Raw genomic sequence first — 19,412 nt, forward strand, 5'->3', positions numbered from 1 at the left:
GTTTATGTGTTTTAAAATAATAAAATACATTTATAACAAAAATATTTATATTAAAACTATATAATATTAAAATTTATTCTCAGTATAAATATATATATATATATATATATATATATATATATATATTTATTTATTTATTGTTTTTGGAAATACATTTTTAAATCCATATCTAAATACTGTATATATAAAGAGAATTTCTTTTCGTGTCTATATTTATTTTTTAATTTTATTTCTTTAAATGAATTTTTTAAATTAATATCATTATTTTATCAGTTTACACTTTGATCAGTTTTTAAATTTAATTACTTTTTTATTCGACTGTTTTTTCAAAAGTTAATTTTTTTAATTTTAAAATTACATGTAAAATAAATAAAATTTATTTACAACAAAAGAATTTATTATAAAAAAAATAAAATTAATACACGTGTATATAGTAAATGTGTTTTTACTGGTGTGGTGCTGTTAAGAATGAAGGTTTTTTTTTTTTTTCAACATAATCTTACCAATATTAATTATTAGTAACCATTTAATAAACAAAAAAGTCTATAGTTTCTATAAAATTTCATAACTATTATGTATAAAAAATTATTATACCTCAAATTAAGTTATAAATTATTAAACTTTAGAGTGAGTACTATAAAAAATCATATCAACAACAATTTGTTGAAAGTATTTTATATGTTAGTCCATGAATTTATAATAAGTTTTTTTTTTTTTTATTCCTTTGCATTATCAAACAAAGATGAATTGAAGATAGAACGAGAAACCAAACCCTGGCTGGGTTTGGAACAGACATGTCTCTCCACCGCTATGTTTGCAGAACCTCAAAGTTATCAAAGATCCCTAGGAAGTACAAGCAGTTCGCCATAGCACAGGGGCAGAAGTCTGTTACTGATTATCTCTACGCCACGCGCTGCATTCCTTACGCCTTCGCTGATCAAATCTCCAAGAACTCCAACAATGCCCTCATGAATCTCATCACCAAGCTCGGTGCTTTCTCCCCTCCCCACTATCCCCACAACCTCAACAAGTTCCTCAGGTACAACCCCATCAACGAATTCGAGTTCTTCTTCGACAGCATTGGCATACACCCTTCAAAGTTCCCCTCTTTGTTTCCCCAGAACAAGCTCTTCTTTTCAGAAGATGAGACCCTTTTGGATGCTGCTTGTGTTCTCAGCGAATTTGGATTTCCCTGGGACAAGCTTGGGCTGCTGTATGAGGAGAGTGGGTGGGTGTTCAAGTGGGGTGCTTCTGAATTGAAGGATAGGCTTTGTGGGTTCAAAGGGTATGGCTTTTGCAATGTGCAGGTTGTGGGGATATGCTTGGCTTTCCCATTTGTGTTTGATGGTCAGAAGGGTGCTGAGGTTGAGGCTTTGTTTTGTGATCTGAGCTTGCTGTTTGGGAAGTTTGGTTTGGCTGAGTGTGTTGAAGAGAAGGGGAATGGTGTGGATGATTGGGTTGGGTTGTGTAGGAAGATAAGGTTGTTTTATGATTTGAATGGAGGAAAGAACATAGGGGAGTTAATTGGAGGGAGCAATGGCGTTGGTGTAGGTGTTGTTGTTGAGCATGGGGAGGAGGAGTTGGTTCAAGCAATTGAATATTTTTGTAGGTTTGGTGCGAAGAAAGAGGACGTGGCACGATTGATTGTGAATGGACCGGAGTTGTGGGAGCTTGTTTTGAAGATGGGGAAGGTCAATGTGTTGAAGCTATTGAAACACTTTGGAATAAATTCCAATGATCTTGATATTGTTAAGAGGGACTATGGTCATGTGTTGGGGACAGTCAAGCTGTGTAACCTGCCAAATGTGATGAGAGCTTTGGGTTTACATGAGTGGTTCTTTGAGAAGATTAAGGATGGGAATCATAGTTTGTTGGTTAGTTTTGTCGCGAACAATCGCGAAGTGGTCGGAGATAAAGGTTATACAAGTTTTTTGAAGGCTATTGAGGTGTCTAAAACTCCAATTCACAATATGAGTAAGTTGAACTTCTTGCATGGCATTGGCTTTGGAGAAAATGCTTTGACCATGTATATTTTCTCTTACATGCACGGAACAAGTGATGAGTTACAAACGAGATTTGATTGCCTTCTACATCGTGGGATTGAGTTTTCAAAGGTCTGTAAAATGATCACGGTTGATCCCAAGATTCTTAGGCAAAACCCTGAACTTTTGGAGCAAAAGATTAATTTCTTGTGCCAGGATATGGGACAGTCACTTGAGATTTTGGTGACTTTTCCATCATTCTTGTGCTTTGACTTAGAGAATCGCATTAAGCCCAGGTATAGGTTCCATTTGTGGATTATGGAAAAGGGTCTGTCTTACAAAAGATATTCTATTGCAAGCATAGTTGCAACAAGCAACAGGAATTTAGTTTCCCGTGCTTTTAAAATCCACCCTGCTGCTCCGAAACATTGGTTTGAGCAATTTATTCCCTGAAATTTGCCAATATAATGACTATGTTTATTTTAACAATTGTCTTTGAAACTCCAGCAATTATTTCAAATGACGTTGTAAAGATTCTTAAACTTTGTTACTTCCTGTGTTCTGGTTTGGAGTTGAAGACAGACCATTCAATGTTGTTGGAGAACTCGTGGCAGTGGTTTATTTGCTTCGCAGTGGTAGTGAGAAATCAAGAATGACCTGCAAATTTCTTATCATGGTTTCTTCATTTCCAATGACCTCATCTTTGTTCTGATTTCTGAGATAAATCACAAATTCTGTGAACAGTTATTTATGCTTCTTCTAGGTGATTATATCAGAGGTAGGTTGACCATTTGTAAGTACTTGTAATTATTAGCATGACTTTATTGATATGATATCTTCAAATGAACTCACTTTTTCATTTTTCATTTTAAAATTGTATATATATATATATATATATGATAAATTGTTCATAACGTAAAGTACCGAATGCAAATTTGGTGAGATGTAAAAGGCTAGAGGTTGTCTCATGTACTAGATAACTGAGAAGATGCACCCATATGCATGATAGTACCTTATTGCATTATCCCTAAGCATTTTCAGACACTAAGATTCTTGAACTTGGTGCTTGTTTTGAATTTCTTAAATTTGTGCTCAGAAATTTCATAATGAAAATGCTGCAGTGAGAACTAGTAGCAGAAAAACTGCTTCGTATGAAATTAAACAAAACCAAGCCTATGCTTACCTATTGCCAGGGATATATTCTTAGACATCAGAGACACATGTGTATGGACTCTTAAGGTTTTACCATTTCTGAATTAAAAGATCAGATTATCCTAGTTATTTTTACTAATATAGTTGTTAACAACACTAGCAAACTAAAAATATATGTTTTCTCTAATGCATAATTTTAAGTATTCATTTCTATTCCTCTCTTGGATGCTAGTTGTATATCTGTTATCCAAAGAGTTGGTAAAAAAGTGACCAGAATTTCTGGCTGAACTTAATATTCTCTCCACTTTATAGTTATTTTATTGTAGCAAAATTGGGAAATCTAATTATTTGTAAGTTTCTTTTCAGCGAGTCCAAGGAACTGAGAACCAACCCATCCTTCACCATGGAGGGCCAAAAAGTTACTGTCTATGTAACACCTGGTAATGGACCTTTGGGTTGAAAATCAATAAAACCCTTTGTGGAAGACCATCTCATCATTCCTGAAAATTTTCATGTTATCACATTTTAAAAATATCAGAGTGGCAGGTGATAAGAAATTGCATGATGGAAAGTAATATGAAGTGCAATTCCAAGCAGCGTTGCATGTTATACTGGAGCAATCTTGGTCTTCATTTGTTGCAGAAAAAAATTGGAGATTCTTCAAATGAATTCAAGTCTATGATCCATTCTGTTTCTGCATGAATGCTTCTGGGACCATTACTAGCTCTTCTAATGTTTTGATGGTTCTTGTTTAGTTTTTTATGCATCAGGCATCTTTGTGTATTAGCTTTCATATGAGAGTTCTGTAATAGTTTCACAGAAAATCTATCTGGAATTGATTCAGACTAGTAACTTCTATTACTGTGATTCAGGACTTGTGTTACTAAAATTTTACTCATGTCATGGTGCTAAGTTAGTAACTTATTAGGTTGATTGTTGATATTTTAATTTGTGTTCTCTACATCTTTAACTCACATTTGCACATATTACTTATGATTGGATTAAGATAGGGAAGGTTTAGGATTGCTTAATGAGGTTCTTATACATGTAAGTTGATGACTGATTTCTTATTGTCTTTGTCACATTATTATCTCATTTCAAACTTATCTTTGTGTTTTCAAATTTCTCTCTTAGTCATGAAAACAATTACAGAAAAAACTTACTGTTTTTCCAGTACTTTTATATTGATTTTTTTAAATAATTAAATATGTTTTTAATCTTTTTATATTTTTTTGTCAAACTTGTTTTGGTTTTATACTTCGATTAATTAGTCCTCAATTAAAAAAAAAATGAGTTTAGTCATTTGTTACCTTTGTGATTGTCACTAAATAATGAATTTAAATATAAAGAATGATTCATATGATATATTAGTTGAATGAAAAATATTTTTTGACATACTTAAATTTTTTATATTTATTTGATATTATCTTTTTTTATTTTTTATTTTTATTTTTTGAAAAAATATAAAATTTTACATTTTTATCATCATTTTATCTTTATATTTTGTGTTAAATGAATATAAAAATGAATCATAATATTATTACTCTTAACTGGATTTAGTATAGTAATAAATTACTACATTTAGGTGTAAAGAAAGATAAAAAAAACAATATATTTTTTAAAATTTTGGGTTTAGGGTTTGCATAATTTAAATATGTTTAGTCAAGTTTATTTTGATTTCAAAAGTAAAACTTTATTTTAATTTCTGTAAAATTTGAAATAACTATTTTTTGTTCTTATAAAACTCGTGAGTTTTGATTTTAGTTCTTCTGTATTTTTTTATTCATCCTTTCATAATTTCAAATAATTATTTTTAGTTTCTAATATTTATTTTAAAATAGATAAATAAATTTTATATCACAACAATATACGTAATACACCACTTAAAATATCACATGATATATTGTTCCACAAATAAATAGTTAATTAGTCTCAATACTAGAAATCAAAAGTAATGATTTTCAATTTTAGAAGGACTTTTAAAAATGTATGAAACAAAATTAAAAGACGTTTATTTTGCATGAATAAAAATATATTTAAGAATGGAAGTGAGTTATACTAGCGCATAATTACTCCATCTAAATTCAAGTGTGCAAATTACTAAATTACACAAAAATGTATATATATATATATATATATATATATATTTCTTGAAGATATATCTACTCATATATACACTTACGAGCCACTGAATAAAAAATCTACCATTGATAGTGATGCACAATAATTTAGCTATAAAACATTTGTTTTCTTTCTCTCTTCAACATCACTCAATTTGTTGAGCTTTCAAATGAAAAGAAAATATATATAAAAGGAATGATTCAAATGCTATAATACCCCATTTTAATATAGAATTAATTATGAAGAATAATCACATTATTAATAAAGTAAATTAATTAATAAGCAAAATTATAAAATTTTATTTACAATTATCTAACATAATTATAAAATTAAATTTTATATATAAAACACTAAGCTCAAAATTGTACAAAAAAATTGTCATCTAAAACCATAAAAGCTAAAACATATCTAAAAGACCATACTGGAAGCACCTAGGCTAAGACTTCCTGCTACTTTCACCACATGTATCACTCCTCTCTAATTGAGAATGAATGATCATTAGAGTATCAAGATAACCCCCAAGACCGAGCTCTCTACATTCATACTAATAACACTTTAATACAACCATAAAAAATTCTCTTTAAAACACTTACACACCTCATTCCATTCAATCATATGTTTTAAACCATACTACATATCATATAATAAACTATCATTCCATTTAAAACTATGTATATAAGAAAAAGGAAGTTAAAACACCCAATATGACTAAGACCCACTCGCCCAGTGCCAGAAAGAGAGTTCCCAGCGAGCATAGGTTCGCCAAACGAGCAGCCTCTGCTCGCCCAACGAGACAAAAAAGCAAGCTTCATAAGCCCAGCGAACTGGCTTGCCTAGCCTCTGAAACTCACTATTAAGAACCTCATAAACTCGCCCAACAAAATCCCATTGCTCGCCTAGCCTCTCTACAACATCATAAACTCCAAAGTTTGCACCACTAAACCCCCATAACCTATCCTAAACACTTTTACCAACTTCTAACACTCATAGATTGAATTCTAGACTAAAAATTGACCCAATCAAATGTAAATAACTAACCTAAACTCGTTTTGACCCGTTTTACCACAAGATTCCAACCCAAAAATAATCAAAACCTCACTTTAAAGACCAAAATTAAATCCCACAAGTTTTAGATCATGTTTGAGTAACTTAGGGATTTGAACAAGTCACAAATGACTCAAAGACACCCCGACCACTCCAAATTGTCTCAGGATGTCCAAATCAAAATCTCACTACTCAAGACTCCTAATTTGCACTTAAAGCCATCCAAAACACCACCAATGGGCTACTACCTATTTCTAGATCAGATTCCAACCAGTTCACAACTCAAACAAGTCCCAACTCACATTCAAAGAGACTCTAAAGCTAAATTACCTCTTTTCAACCCTTAACTCAAAAACTCACATACCGAAACCTCCTATTTTGACTAAAACACTTACAACTCAGCCTAGTTCAATTCTCCTCCACATTTAACCAAATTCAACACCACCAAACATCTCAAAACACCATTCATTATACAATTTGAGTTTAACATAAAATCATTCAATATCAACATTCATCATGTGATCAAATGCACTTATACAACAACAATTCACATTAACTTAACATTGCAAACATAATCGTTCAGCATCTACTAATTCCACACTCTAACACTAACAATTCATACGTAATAATTCAACATACAACAAAACTAACTTCCTTTACCTTAAAGAGAACTACCACAGATCAACACAACTTATCAAGCCTTGCTTAGAGCTCAAGAAATTCTAAGAATGCTTATAGAGCATAGAAAAGTGATTAAAGAGAGTCCTTAGAGCCTCCGATTAACAAACTAGGAAAAGAGACCATAAGACACATGCGATAAGGAATCACCATGCATGATCTCAACCTAAGAATGAAAGGAAAAATGAGTCAAAACTTACTTGCTTTAAACTAGAAATTCATTGTTAGTTAATGGAGATCGTATTGCGATGATCTTCTGGACATTTCCTGATCGTTAAACAAATGATCTAGGAGTTAAAATTTGTAAAGAAAGGAGAGAATTCGAAAAAAAAAATTAGAAAAATGATAAATGTTTTAGATAATGAGACGAATTTAAGAAATTTTATTTGTATTATTGAATTATTTTAAAATTAAAATACTTAACCTTATTATTTTAAAACACTTATAAACTCTAATACTTTATTTTCAAGCAAATATATTATTCAATAGATTTATTTTCGTTATTAGTGGTTATAATTTGTATACACTATGTTACATTTCTAATTATAAGTTAAATTTTATTATAATTTTAAATTATGACTAACATTTATTAAGTTCATATAATTTTACCCTTTTAATAAATTTTAGCTAATAATAAAACCGTGTTAAAAATTAGACTAAAGTTTATTCACAATTTTACATTTTTAAAACGTATTCTATAGTAACTTTTAAAATTTTATTTTTTTATCATATTATTATTATTATTACATTTACACTTTTTCTTGTCTCTTTTCTTATCTCATTTCTAATTACACATAAAGAGTATTAATAACAATGTAATGTAATCCTGTTAATCAACACACTTTTTTATCAGTTTATATTATTAAAAATGTTTGAGATTCATTAATACTTTTATAATAAATATTGATAATAAAGAAATTGTTAAAAAATGATATTAGAATTGCATTACAAGAAAATTATATATCTGACAGACATTGAAAAATCGTTAATACTAAGGTTTAACTGTGACCATGATAATTTGTCTGTTAAAAGAATGTTCTCAAAAGAGATTTTTGAAGTTATAAATACGACATCATGAACATTTATAAGAAATACGAATATATCAATAATCCTTGAATCCACGTGGCAGAGTGTAAGAGTCCACAATGATTGGCCAAAAGCACATCCAAGTTATCCAAGTGGAAAATATTGAGATAAGCCACTCTCCAGAGCCACTCATAATCACAGAAACAGCAATCAGAGAAACCAAAACTATATTGTCAGATTCCAGAAAAGCAAGCAAAAGGCAAAGAAAGAACTTGGCTAGCTAAGGATCAAGCAAATACAATGGCTCAAGCAATGGCATCAATGGCAGGTAGCCTTCAACTCAGTGGCTCCACACGTTTGCATGCCAAAAGGGTGTCTTCAGTCACACGTGCAGGCTTCACAGTTAGAGCACAACATCAACAAGAACAAGTGAGTGGTGAGGCTCACAGTAGCCGTAGGACAGTGCTGTCTCTTGTTGCTGCTGGTTTGGCCATCTTAGTGATTACACACAAACAATGGATCTACATAACAAACACACAGAGGCTATTTTCTAAAATTATATTTATTTTTATAATTATAATAATAATTTATGTTACAATAAACTATTAAATTAACAAAAGCTGTTGCCTGAAGTAAAAAAATGAGGCAAATTTTGTTTATTTGCTTAAGGGATAAACAAAGTAGATAAGGTATAAGCAACACGAAATAGGTGTTGTGTTATGCTGTGTGCATCTACTCTAGGAGGCTATGTTGTCTTCTTTTTGTTGTAAGTCTTTTCTCAGACACCCTTCTGCATCAAATTCCTAATTTCACCTTAAATAGCTTTCTATGTTTGTGTTCAGTGTTCTGTGAGCTATATTGGTTTTGTGCTTCTTTTAGATGTTGAAGTTAGTGTATTGAGCTATATTGGGTGTAATGTAATGTTGGGGATTGGTGTCACTTTCCTTTTCTCTACCCAGTTATACTCCTCTCATAATATGTTGGTAGAGTCTTCTAATTCTGATTGGATTTTTTACATTCCCAGTTATGTGTTGGAGTGAGAGGCAATGAATTTTAATGTAAATACTATGTCTTTGAACAATTTGGAGCTGGCAATGTTGCTTTAGGGTTTATATGATTAGTCAACAAATTAGGGAATGAAAGTTTTTTGCAGGTACTAAAAAGGGTTTTACTGTTTTGGGCAGTGAACTTCCCTTGCGCTGTACAAGGAACTATATTTTCTCAGAGGAAACAATTATCTGATGGATGCACAAACCAAAATTCAAAGGATTATTACCTGTAAGAGTGGCATGTGGATTGATATTCTTTTGTGAAATTTCCGTAATGGATTGTGATTTGGTGTGTTATGTTTTGTCTGTGAGGATAGAATGCAGGATAGTTCCATGTTGCGTTCTGAAAAATCATTGAGGAGAACACTCTTTCTTTCTGTCTTGGTCTCAACTGGTTTTTTTCCAACTTTGTATTCTTATGCAAAGACAAAGAGTAAGAATCCTTATGATGAAAAACGATTGCTACAACAAAATCAGCGGATACAGAAGGAAAACAATGCGCCAGAGGACTTCCCAAATTTTATTAGAGAAGGTGACAATGATTTTTTTCTTTCATCAATTTAAAGCTCTACTTTTGATTTAGCTATATGCTTTCCAGTTTTCGTTCCATAATGTCTGAGCTTACATGTGTTTCTTGCACTTGATTATGTTACTTTCTCTGAGAGCACAAATACTGACATGGAGACTGAACACGACAGGAACACTTCGACACATGTAGTCTCCAAAATGTAGGACACGGGGACACAAATCTATGTATTATATCATTATGTATTTACATACTCAAAATCATCTATAAACAAGACTAATCAAATATAATAATCTAAACACTTTGTCAGGTAATACAAGAATGAGTGTAATCTATTTATCTAATATCCAGAAAGTGAAAAGTAGTGATCATATAAGATTTGTTCCTTATTTCTATAATCATAATACAAACTTACGTAATAATTTAAAAGTTTATAGCCTTTTTAGAAAATCATTGTATTTGTGGTTATTAACCATGTATTGGATCCATGTCAAAATCATGTTAGAGACAAAATTTATGAGGTGTGTCCAAGCTTTACCATGGTTTTTGAGCATACATTTGTTTTTGACACATGTTTATCTTACTTTCTATGGTATATTTTGTAAATTGGACCATGGATTCTAAGCTTATGTTTGTCTTTTTTGCACATCATTGTCAACTTTCTAGGTATATTCTATAAATAAAACCATGGTTTCTGAGTTTATCTTTGTTTTTTTCACATGGTTGTGTTACTTTCCATGGTATATTCTTTAAATTTGACCATGGTTTCATAGCCGGTACCCACCTCAACTAAAGGAAGAGGGTTGTGTTATGCCCTTAGTAGCCAGCATAAAACTTGTTAACGAGTCAAACCTTGTTCAGAGAGACTACACAGTGAATAATATCTTTTAAGAATTTGGTTCCTAACTGAGTCCAATGACGTCTATGATCAACGTAGCTCACTTCATCATATGAAATATTGTTGTTGCTATTATGTTACTTTCTAAGTTTAGTTAAACAAGTTCTAGTACTTTATTTTGCTGTGGTGACTCTGGTCAGTGTTTCAATTGTTTGTCTACTGAAGTTCAACGAGTTAAATTTAGGAGCCTACTGTGAAATTCATTTGTTGTGATCATCTTGTATGCTTTTTTGGATATGATTGTCTGATTTATTGTTATAATACATTTCAGGTTTTGAAGTTAAAATAGTATCTTCAGAGAACTATTTAAAGAGTAACTCGGGACTCATATACAGGGATTTTGTAGTTGGTCAAGGTGATTGCCCAAAGGATGGTCAGCAGGTTTTTGTTTTATTTTCTTTCCAATCTACTGCTTTTTCTTTTATTTTTAAATGATGTTCGTCAGTAAGTTCAAAAGTTTGAAATTCTGGTGTTAAAGTCAGATTATGATAGGAAATAAAATCCTCACAATTCTCATGTGAGGTGGTGAGTGGTTGAATGTGAGAAGCAATCTTAAAAAATGTCATTTTCAGCTGCAAAACTGGAACTTTGAGGCACTAAAATTTAAAGCATGATTTGTATGCAAAAATTATATTCACTAATATGCTTGTAAATCATGCCTTGCAGGTCACTTTTCACTATGTTGGTTATAATGAATCTGGTCGTCGAATTGACAGCACTTACTTGCAGGGTACTCCTGCCAAAATCCGCATGGGTACCAAGGCATTAGTTCCAGGTTAAAATTTTTAGATTTAGAAATGTAGATTTCCTTGCAACTTTATGAAGAAAGTATTCATCTTTTGCTTGATTTCTGTCTCTCCCTTAAAGAACCCAAAAGGGGAGGAAATAAGTGCAGAAGGAAGTGAGAAAAGTACATTTTCTGATGTAGGATTTGAGGAGGGAATCAGGGACATGAGACCAGGTGGGAAGAGAAGAATCATCATCCCCCCTGAACTTGGACCACCAGTGAGTTCCAACATCTCTTATTTTTCTTTTATCACCTTTCTCTTATCCATTTTTGGGGTTTTCCATACTATATGATATTGACTGCTTTGAACATAATCCTAATAAATTTTCAGTGGTTTTGATAGAACTGATATATAGGAAGTGTTGGATACAAACAAAGTCACATATTAGATAAAATAAGAAATGGACATGAGAGGTGGAGAGTAAGAGATGCTCAGTGTTTGACCATAGATTGTGAAAGAGAAGTGATTACCATGGTGCACTCGAGAATAAGAAAAAACTTCTGCTGTAGGGGAGGTGGGTACAAACAAAGTTTCATATTAAGATAAAATAAGAGATGAACTTGGATTTATATACACATCCAATATAATAAAGTTTTAGAAACCAGAACAACAATTGTTGTACAACAGACTCCAATGAGGTGTTTGAGAGACCTTACTCTCCTTAGCCCTTCCTAACTCTCAAGGAAAAATAGACCGGACCCCTTCCTAGCATCTAAACAACCTTTATATAATGTCTTACATTTTTATAAAATTATAACTACATTAACTGTCTAGTTTCTTCCTTCTCCTATATACAACAATACCAAACCTATCAGTTTTACTCAAAACTATTAGCTTTTTATGATTGAGCATGGTCCTTTCCTTTAAGTGGGTAGAATTTGATTTTATACACCACCAAATGCAGATGAAATTTTGGCAGAATAATGAAGTCTATTACTTGGATTCATCTTACTCTTTTTGTAATAACTAATCTAAACTGTTACTATAAGATTCAATAATATGTTGAATTTGGTAAAAGTAAAAGAAAAATGTTAATATGTTGGAAACTATTACTAGAAAGATTGAAACTCTACTTCAACCCCCTATTTCTCTGTATAAGAAATTTCATTTCAATATTATGTGCAAGTTAGAGTGAAGTATAGGTTTCAATCCTGATTCTTGAGCACTTTTTTAACAATAGTTCATCAACTTTACTAATACTGTCTACTTTACATTTCTTGCAACTGCACTGAAACTCTCAGAAATCACAATTTCAAAATCTCTAGAGTTGGATGGCTGATGTTTTTTCTTCTGCAGGTAGGACCTTCAACCTTTTTCAGCTCAAAACAGTTTGAAGTTTTTGATGTGGAGCTATTAAGCGTGCAAAATTGTGAAAGGAGGACCGTAGCCTTTTACTCAGATGTAATTTGCAATTGAGAGAAGGCTGCCATTTGAGTTGTCTAAATCATTACCACTGAAGGCATAAAGAACAGATTATTGTAGTTAGGAACTTAATTATGATTGTACTATATAGAGATAGCAACACACAACCTTTTAGCTTTTTTCTGAGGCAATCATAATCTAACTTGTTAAGATTTTTCTCTATTTTCTCTGATTCACTTTGGCCAGTGTTTTCTTTTGTTCTGGTTTGTAAGTTGTTAACCTTGTCATAAAAAAGGACTAGAAACTTACAATATTCATTGGTAAATGGATCAACAGTTTTTCACAGTTGTAGGATCCTGTTATCTTTGTTTCATTGGATAGCAAATCAATAATAATTGTAGCATGGACATGAAACAATACTATCCTTATACTATAAAATTAAAGGTCCATTAATAGATAAGGTTACTAAACCAGAAAGTGTTTTCCACTTCAGTTGAACACATTAGTCTTACCTTTAAACTTACATAAGGACCCTTGAAATATTTGTTTTGTTTATATTCACCTCGACTTTCGTACTCCTAGATATCAAGCAACTCGAAATTAGTTTTGTACTCCAACTTGGCAGCCTAGCCTTATAGCTCGACAATTCGGTCTTTGGGGTTCAATGTAGGGTGGAATAGAGTATGGAATCTCTCATAAGTATAGACTTAATGCCACTGTGTTCTTTTTAAAAATTCAAAGGTCATTTGATGTTACAGAAATTCAGAAGCTATTGTAGATAGTGCAATTCTAATGCATGTCCCGAGAACATCTTTATCCAAGACATCATTTACTTTGAAGTTTAGACTTGGCAATCAGACCTTTGTCATGAATGACACATACTACAACCTTTTATTGTGTATCATGAATGACATGTTCATGAAACAAAGCATAACATAATCATCATCATTGGCATATCAAACAAAAACAACAACTAAAGAAAAACGTAAAACAAATCCGTACAAAACATAGTGTACTGTATGACCACACGGTCAGGTTTATGTCGTTAACTGAACGATCATTTGTCATGATGTGCCGAACGATCCAATTTCTACGAGATTACTGCCAATACTAATTAGTTTAGAGCAAAGTATGATTACCAACAATTGAACCGTAATTTAGTCATTGTTAATACAAAGCTTATTTCAAAAACTATAAATACAAGTTTGAAGTAAAGAACCAGATGATTGCATTTAATACCTATTAATTGCTGTAACTTTCGAATATTGACTTTGACATCGAAGTATTTTCCACAAAAATATCTTCGATTGTGATGTTTGTTGAGGTGATGAAGAATGTAGAAAAAAAAAATCTAAAAGTTAAAGAAAGAAGAAGAAAGAGAAAAGAAAGAAGATGAACAAAATCACAATATTTATCGACACAATATACCGAGAAAGATAATCCAATATTCTTTCTTAAAATTGTGCCTTCTTTTCTCTTTTTCCATGTAAGATAACTACTTACACCTGGGTAGTTTTCTCTTGCATCCTCGTAATTATTTTGTATTTTATATTGTTTCATTATTGTAACCTGAAATATATTTTTTATTTTATATTTTAAAATCTATAATTTAAAATAATTTTTTTATTTATTTTAGAATACAAAAATTTTATTCTAAATTGTACAATATAAAATACAAATATATTTTAAATTTATAAATTTTGAAATATATTTTTTATTTTATACTTTGAAAAAAGTTTTACCATATATTTAAAAATAAAAAAAAGTTTACAAACATACAAAAGAGATTGTTCAAAACTAAACATATGTATAGTTTCCTCCTTGATATACATTTTTTTTAAAAATAATGTGCTATAAATATAAATATTTGGTAACAAAAAGTTAAACAAAATAGTATGGTAGTTTATAATATTAGGGTATAAGTATCCTAAAGAAGGTGGACATATATAGTAAATGAAAATTAAAACTCCTAAATAAACTCTTAGACCAATCGTTCCTTCTAACAAAGCATAGGTTGGAAAACTGGCAGAAATCAAAATTAGAATGAAAGGCTAAGCTGATTTTGAGGGTTCAAAAATCAGTGGCAAAACACATGAAGATGAAGTTGTTTTAACAAGTTTCCAAACCTTTTAACATCCAAACCCAAGACCCTTTGTTCTCTAACCTCCATCACCTTCATCTCATGTAATTTTCTAACCGTAAGTTCCTCACCATTCAACCTAGACCTTCCAAGGTTGGGTTGCTTGGGAGTAACAAAACAACACCATGAGCCTCAATTGCCTTTCTTGTAACATTCTCCAAAGGGTGAATTCAAATAACATTGATGCATGTCTCCCACCAGAAGAAGAATCAATCAGATCTTACGATAACAACAACAACAACCGCAACAACAATAACATTAGCAACAACAATCGCAACAACAATAATGACATTAGCAATAACTACAATAATATTAACAACAACAATCACAACAACAATAACATTACCAACAACAATGATAATAATGGTAAAAAGAGAGTGAGTCATAACAGAAGCTTATCTTATGGGAACATGGCACCACCCCAATATGCACATAGTGGACCTTTGGCCAAGGTTAAGGCACAACATAGACGCACCAACAGTGATAGTGGTGTTGGACCAAGATTGGTAAGGAGCAGTGGAATGAGAAGAGATTGGAGTTTCGAGGATTTGTCTCTCCAACAAAAAGACAAGGGAGTTCGATGCCATTGAGGTTTCTGTGTCTGTCATTCATTCATATGTCTTAATTATTGGTTGGTTTCCCTTTTTCCATTTATATATATATATATATATACATACCTTGTGTATTGATAATAATTTGCTGGGTTTGGAAGAAAATATTACATGCATGTATGATCCATGCATGCATGTAGTTTTGATCAGTCTCAGTCTTAGCTTGACATGTAATCAAGTTTTTCAAATTTTACCAAAGGCAAAAATGATGAAACTGGTTCATGTTTCACGTAGAAATTGATCGAAATCGTGTTTGTTCTTTTGAAAATAAGGTGGGAGAAGAAGTGAGAGATGTATGTAAAGAAGGGATTAGTGAGATGTTCTAGTGTTTATGTTGTTTTCAAACACTTGGTGAATTTTATGGGAGTTTTTTTTTTCTTTTTTTTTTACCATGGTAAATGTTAATTCCCTTTTATTTTTTTATTTGTTGTCATTCATTTTCAGTTTCATGTTTCTCATCTAATTTTCACGTCGGAAAAGCATTCAAATGTAAATGTTAATTGTTATTAATGACAAATAAAGGTAACAAGAGATTGTATATTATGGTTCTATATAAATGATCTTATAAATCTTCCTATTCATGTGTTGATTTTAATATTTATGTGTTGATTTTACGTAGATTTAAAAGATTCTTAACTATGTTCAACCAATGAAATTGTTAAGAGATAACATTATTTGTTAAACATGTAGTTAATAATTCGATTTAAAGTGTATTTTTAATAAGTTTATTTGATAACTTGTGATTGGTCCATTTTAAATATACAGATTAATAAAATAATAACACATACTTTATCATTAAAAAATCGTTAAAAAAAATTGTTAACATATGATTCATGTGAGAAATATTTGCGTTGGAAAGAAGATGAATATATGAAAAGGAAAAGATAAAGGGCATTTTATTTTTGATCAATGGAAGGGATATTCTTGAAAGCCATTCTTTTGGTGAGTTTAATGGCAATGAGAGCCAAAATGGTAGCTCCAGGAACAAAAGCAACATCAGGAATGGCTTTAATCACACTCAGTTGAGGCACTGTCTGTCCAGTTTTCTTAACCACCATGGCAACTGGTGGAGCCACCAACCCAGTTATCATCATCGATTCATCTGCTTTGCTCAGATTCACGTTCTCATTCATGAATTTCCTGAATGCTTCCTTCCTTTTATCTTCATCATATTCATCATTCCATCCATCCTCATAATATTTCTGTTTCTTACAAACATGTCAGTTTATCACCAATGAATGATTGCATGCATTCTGAAATAATTTTATTGAGTTAAATATGTTTTTAGTTTGTACGTAAAATTGAAATTTATTTCTATTCTAAACTTTGATAAATTTTGATCTATAAATTTTAAAAAATTAAATAAATATAATAGTTTTAACTTTTTGAAACTTTTTTTTGAACTTGTTACATTTCAAATATCTTTGCGTTAAAATATATTAAACATTATATTTAAATGTTAATGATTAATACAGTTGGTTTAAAAGATCTATATTTAATCATTTTTAAAATTTAAAAATTAATTTGCATCAAAATTTAGATTAAAAATCAATTTTAATTTTTATATCAAAATTTATATACTAAATATATATTTAACTTTTATTATTATTATTCACCAAAAAGATAAAGAAGAGTTAACTCACTTTTATATCATCATGTGGTGGTGCATCATAATGCTTACCAGGCAAAGCCATGTTGATTGCACTGTGAAAAAATAGTTAACAAAACTATCATTAAAACTAATATTTTGGAAAATTTGATATTAAAAAGTTAAATATTTCCAAAACTAATGTTTTGAAAAATTTAATATTAAAAACTTCAAACATTTGTTTGTGTCTCATTCACAATTGTAGGCTTATCAAAATATAGCTTTTACTTTCTGCACACCTAAAATTTATTCATGCAACCTGACACATTTTCAAAATGATCATTTTAATCTTTACAGAAATTACTTTTTAAATATATATTCTAAAAATGGTTTTTCACAATTTTCTCATATAATTTTTCCAAAAACAAGTCTTTTAGAATACTTCTATATGAAATGTATTTTGAAAAAAAAAATAAAATCCGCATAAATTACTTTACAGAAATATACTTTATTCTTATCTTTATATAAAATATCTATATGCTCTCCTTATGAAACTTTTTTCACTTTAGTTCTTTAGAAAAAGACAATATTTAATGTAGGGAATTTTTTTTTTAATGATTTTAAACATATACCAAATGTAAAACTTTCCACTTTTTAATATATACCCTCTTTAAAAAAAATATTATTATAGAAATCAATAAAACTTTATCTAAAATTAAAATTTTTTCTAGTGTCTTCTATTACCAAGATATGAAATTGAAATGACATACATACTTACTTGAAGATATCAAGAATGGCAGCATGGAAGTCATCAAAGTTTTTAATTTCTCTCTTTTCAATAACCCTATCATAGAGTGTTCCTGTTATCATAGTCATCCCTTTGTTTGCAACCTCAACTCCTGTTAATCAAATCCATTAACTTAAGATCAGATTAAAAAAAATTATACACTTAAACATGATTAATTAACAGAAAATTATATATATATTTTCTATCAATAACTAAATAAAAAAAAAAGTGATGCAATAAAAAACAAGAAAAAAAATGACCTGTGCCTCCCATGTAACTCATAACCAGTCCCATGATGATGTGTTTGTGTTTGTGTTCTGAGAATGATTATGAGTTTATGATCACAAAAAGCTTATCATAAGAGCAATATATATGACAACAAGATACAACGTGGGTAAAGGAAATGAGTATATATGTTTGTTTGGTGAAAGTAAGGTATTCTTTGTATATTTTTCTTTTCATATTTATTTCTTAGATTCTTGCCTTCAATTCGCAGCTTTCAATTTGTTCTACCTTTTGATTTGGAATAATATAAAGTGAGTGTGTCACAATTCATCACGAAAGTCAAAATCTATTAAAATAGTAACACCTACTTAAATCAAATATCTAATTAAATTGTTGTAATTATATAGTTGCATATTTTATAAATGAATTTGAAGTTGATTAGATTAAAGATAATTATTGGAAGTATCATATCGACTAGATATAATATATAAGTAGATACAAACCTCATCTTACAAGTTTAGTTTTAAAAGATTGAGTTAGACATATATTATTTTATCCGTTATTGATCGTTATCGGACCATGTATTAATGTTTAGTTTTACGTTCGAGATACTCGATGTGAGGGAATATATTGAAAATCCTTATTAATATCTAATTTTACGTTCAACATATATATATATATATATATATATATATATATATATATATATATATATATATATATATATATATATACCTCGATAAGGAAGTATGTTGAAAGTTTCATATTAACTGGAGTTTGTCTTTGGTTTGTAGGACAAAATTTGATGGGATTAACTATAATAATTGTAGAAGAAATTAGATTAATAAGTGATATGATTTATATAATTAAAGTTATATTTGATTTCACTAAAATTTATCCCATAATTATTGTACGCCAATGAGATTAGTATGTGATCTAATTAGGCTAAAAATTTTACAATAGTTTTTTTTTTTCTAATTTCTCAGAAAAAATAAATAACAAAATAAATTTAATCATAACTAGGAATAATCGAATCGGGTATATACGTAATAAAGAATTACCCTTTTACTTTATGCCATTGCGATTAGAAGCACTTCAACTTTAATCACTTTCGTATATTTAGGATTTTGGTTTTCTTAAAAATAATCGCTTTTCAGCCTACGAAAACACAAATTAAGATTTCTTTTAACGATAATTAACTTAACTCAAATATACGCATAAGTGATTATTTACATGTTCATTTTTAAACTTTTAACCATTTGACACAGTGAAGTAGATAATACAGCATATCCGAAGAATTCATAGTACTTTGGGCTTTTATCACCATCAATTTTAGGCCCTTTTCCAATGAATCCATCAGAGTATACTTTATTATCTACCGCACAATCTAGCTCACCAAGAGCACCCAGAAATCCAGGCCTGCCAGAATGGTATT

General features: G+C 30.4%; 4 protein-coding genes across 10 annotated transcripts; 3 read left to right on the forward strand and 1 right to left on the reverse strand.

Annotated features, from left to right (window-relative positions):
- The first annotated feature begins 718 nt into the window (after nt 1-718).
- Nucleotides 719-4,032, forward strand: LOC106772951 (transcription termination factor MTEF18, mitochondrial-like). Of its 3 annotated transcripts, none has more exons than XM_022786163.1 (2): nt 719-2,775; nt 3,501-4,032. In XM_022786163.1, exon 1 carries the CDS (start codon nt 795-797, stop codon nt 2,433-2,435), a length of 1,641 nt encoding a protein of 546 aa, XP_022641884.1. In that variant the 5' UTR covers nt 719-794; the 3' UTR covers nt 2,436-2,775; nt 3,501-4,032. The 3 variants fall into 3 exon arrangements, with proteins under 3 accessions (XP_022641884.1, XP_014515084.1, XP_022641885.1); XM_014659598.2 differs by having other exon boundaries at nt 719-2,760; XM_022786164.1 differs by having other exon boundaries at nt 719-1,974.
- Nucleotides 4,033-8,190: 4,158 nt separating this feature from the next.
- On the forward strand, nt 8,191-12,971 carry LOC106774236 (peptidyl-prolyl cis-trans isomerase FKBP20-2, chloroplastic). 5 transcript variants are annotated; one of them, XR_001376723.2, is made up of 7 exons: nt 8,191-8,432; nt 9,157-9,281; nt 9,370-9,584; nt 10,748-10,857; nt 11,143-11,251; nt 11,344-11,481; nt 12,561-12,603. XR_001376723.2 is itself a non-coding variant. In XM_014661161.2 (7 exons), exons 1-7 carry the CDS (start codon nt 8,304-8,306, stop codon nt 12,678-12,680), a joined length of 885 nt encoding a protein of 294 aa, XP_014516647.1. In that variant the 5' UTR covers nt 8,193-8,303; the 3' UTR covers nt 12,681-12,971. The 5 variants fall into 5 exon arrangements, 4 of the variants coding, with proteins under 4 accessions (XP_014516647.1, XP_014516648.1, XP_014516650.1 ...); XM_014661161.2 differs by having other exon boundaries at nt 8,193-8,432; nt 11,405-11,481; nt 12,561-12,971; XM_014661162.2 differs by having other exon boundaries at nt 8,194-8,439; nt 9,188-9,281; nt 11,405-11,481; nt 12,561-12,971.
- A 1,810-nt stretch (nt 12,972-14,781) lies between these two features.
- LOC111242557 lies at nt 14,782-15,840 on the forward strand. Its single transcript, XM_022786380.1, has 2 exons — nt 14,782-14,972; nt 15,117-15,840. Exons 1-2 carry the CDS (start codon nt 14,892-14,894, stop codon nt 15,354-15,356), a joined length of 321 nt encoding a protein of 106 aa, XP_022642101.1. The 5' UTR covers nt 14,782-14,891; the 3' UTR covers nt 15,357-15,840.
- A 346-nt stretch (nt 15,841-16,186) lies between these two features.
- Nucleotides 16,187-18,123, reverse strand: LOC106773934. Its single transcript, XM_014660701.2, has 4 exons — nt 18,013-18,123; nt 17,744-17,864; nt 17,021-17,081; nt 16,187-16,579 (listed from the first exon to the last, which is right to left on the reverse strand). Exons 1-4 carry the CDS (start codon nt 18,044-18,046, stop codon nt 16,274-16,276), a joined length of 522 nt encoding a protein of 173 aa, XP_014516187.1. The 5' UTR covers nt 18,047-18,123; the 3' UTR covers nt 16,187-16,273.
- Nucleotides 18,124-19,412: the final 1,289 nt, after the last annotated feature.

Source organism: Vigna radiata, chromosome 9, assembly GCF_000741045.1.
Source record: "Vigna radiata var. radiata cultivar VC1973A chromosome 9, Vradiata_ver6, whole genome shotgun sequence".
In the NCBI taxonomy this organism is placed as follows: domain Eukaryota; kingdom Viridiplantae; phylum Streptophyta; class Magnoliopsida; order Fabales; family Fabaceae; genus Vigna; species Vigna radiata.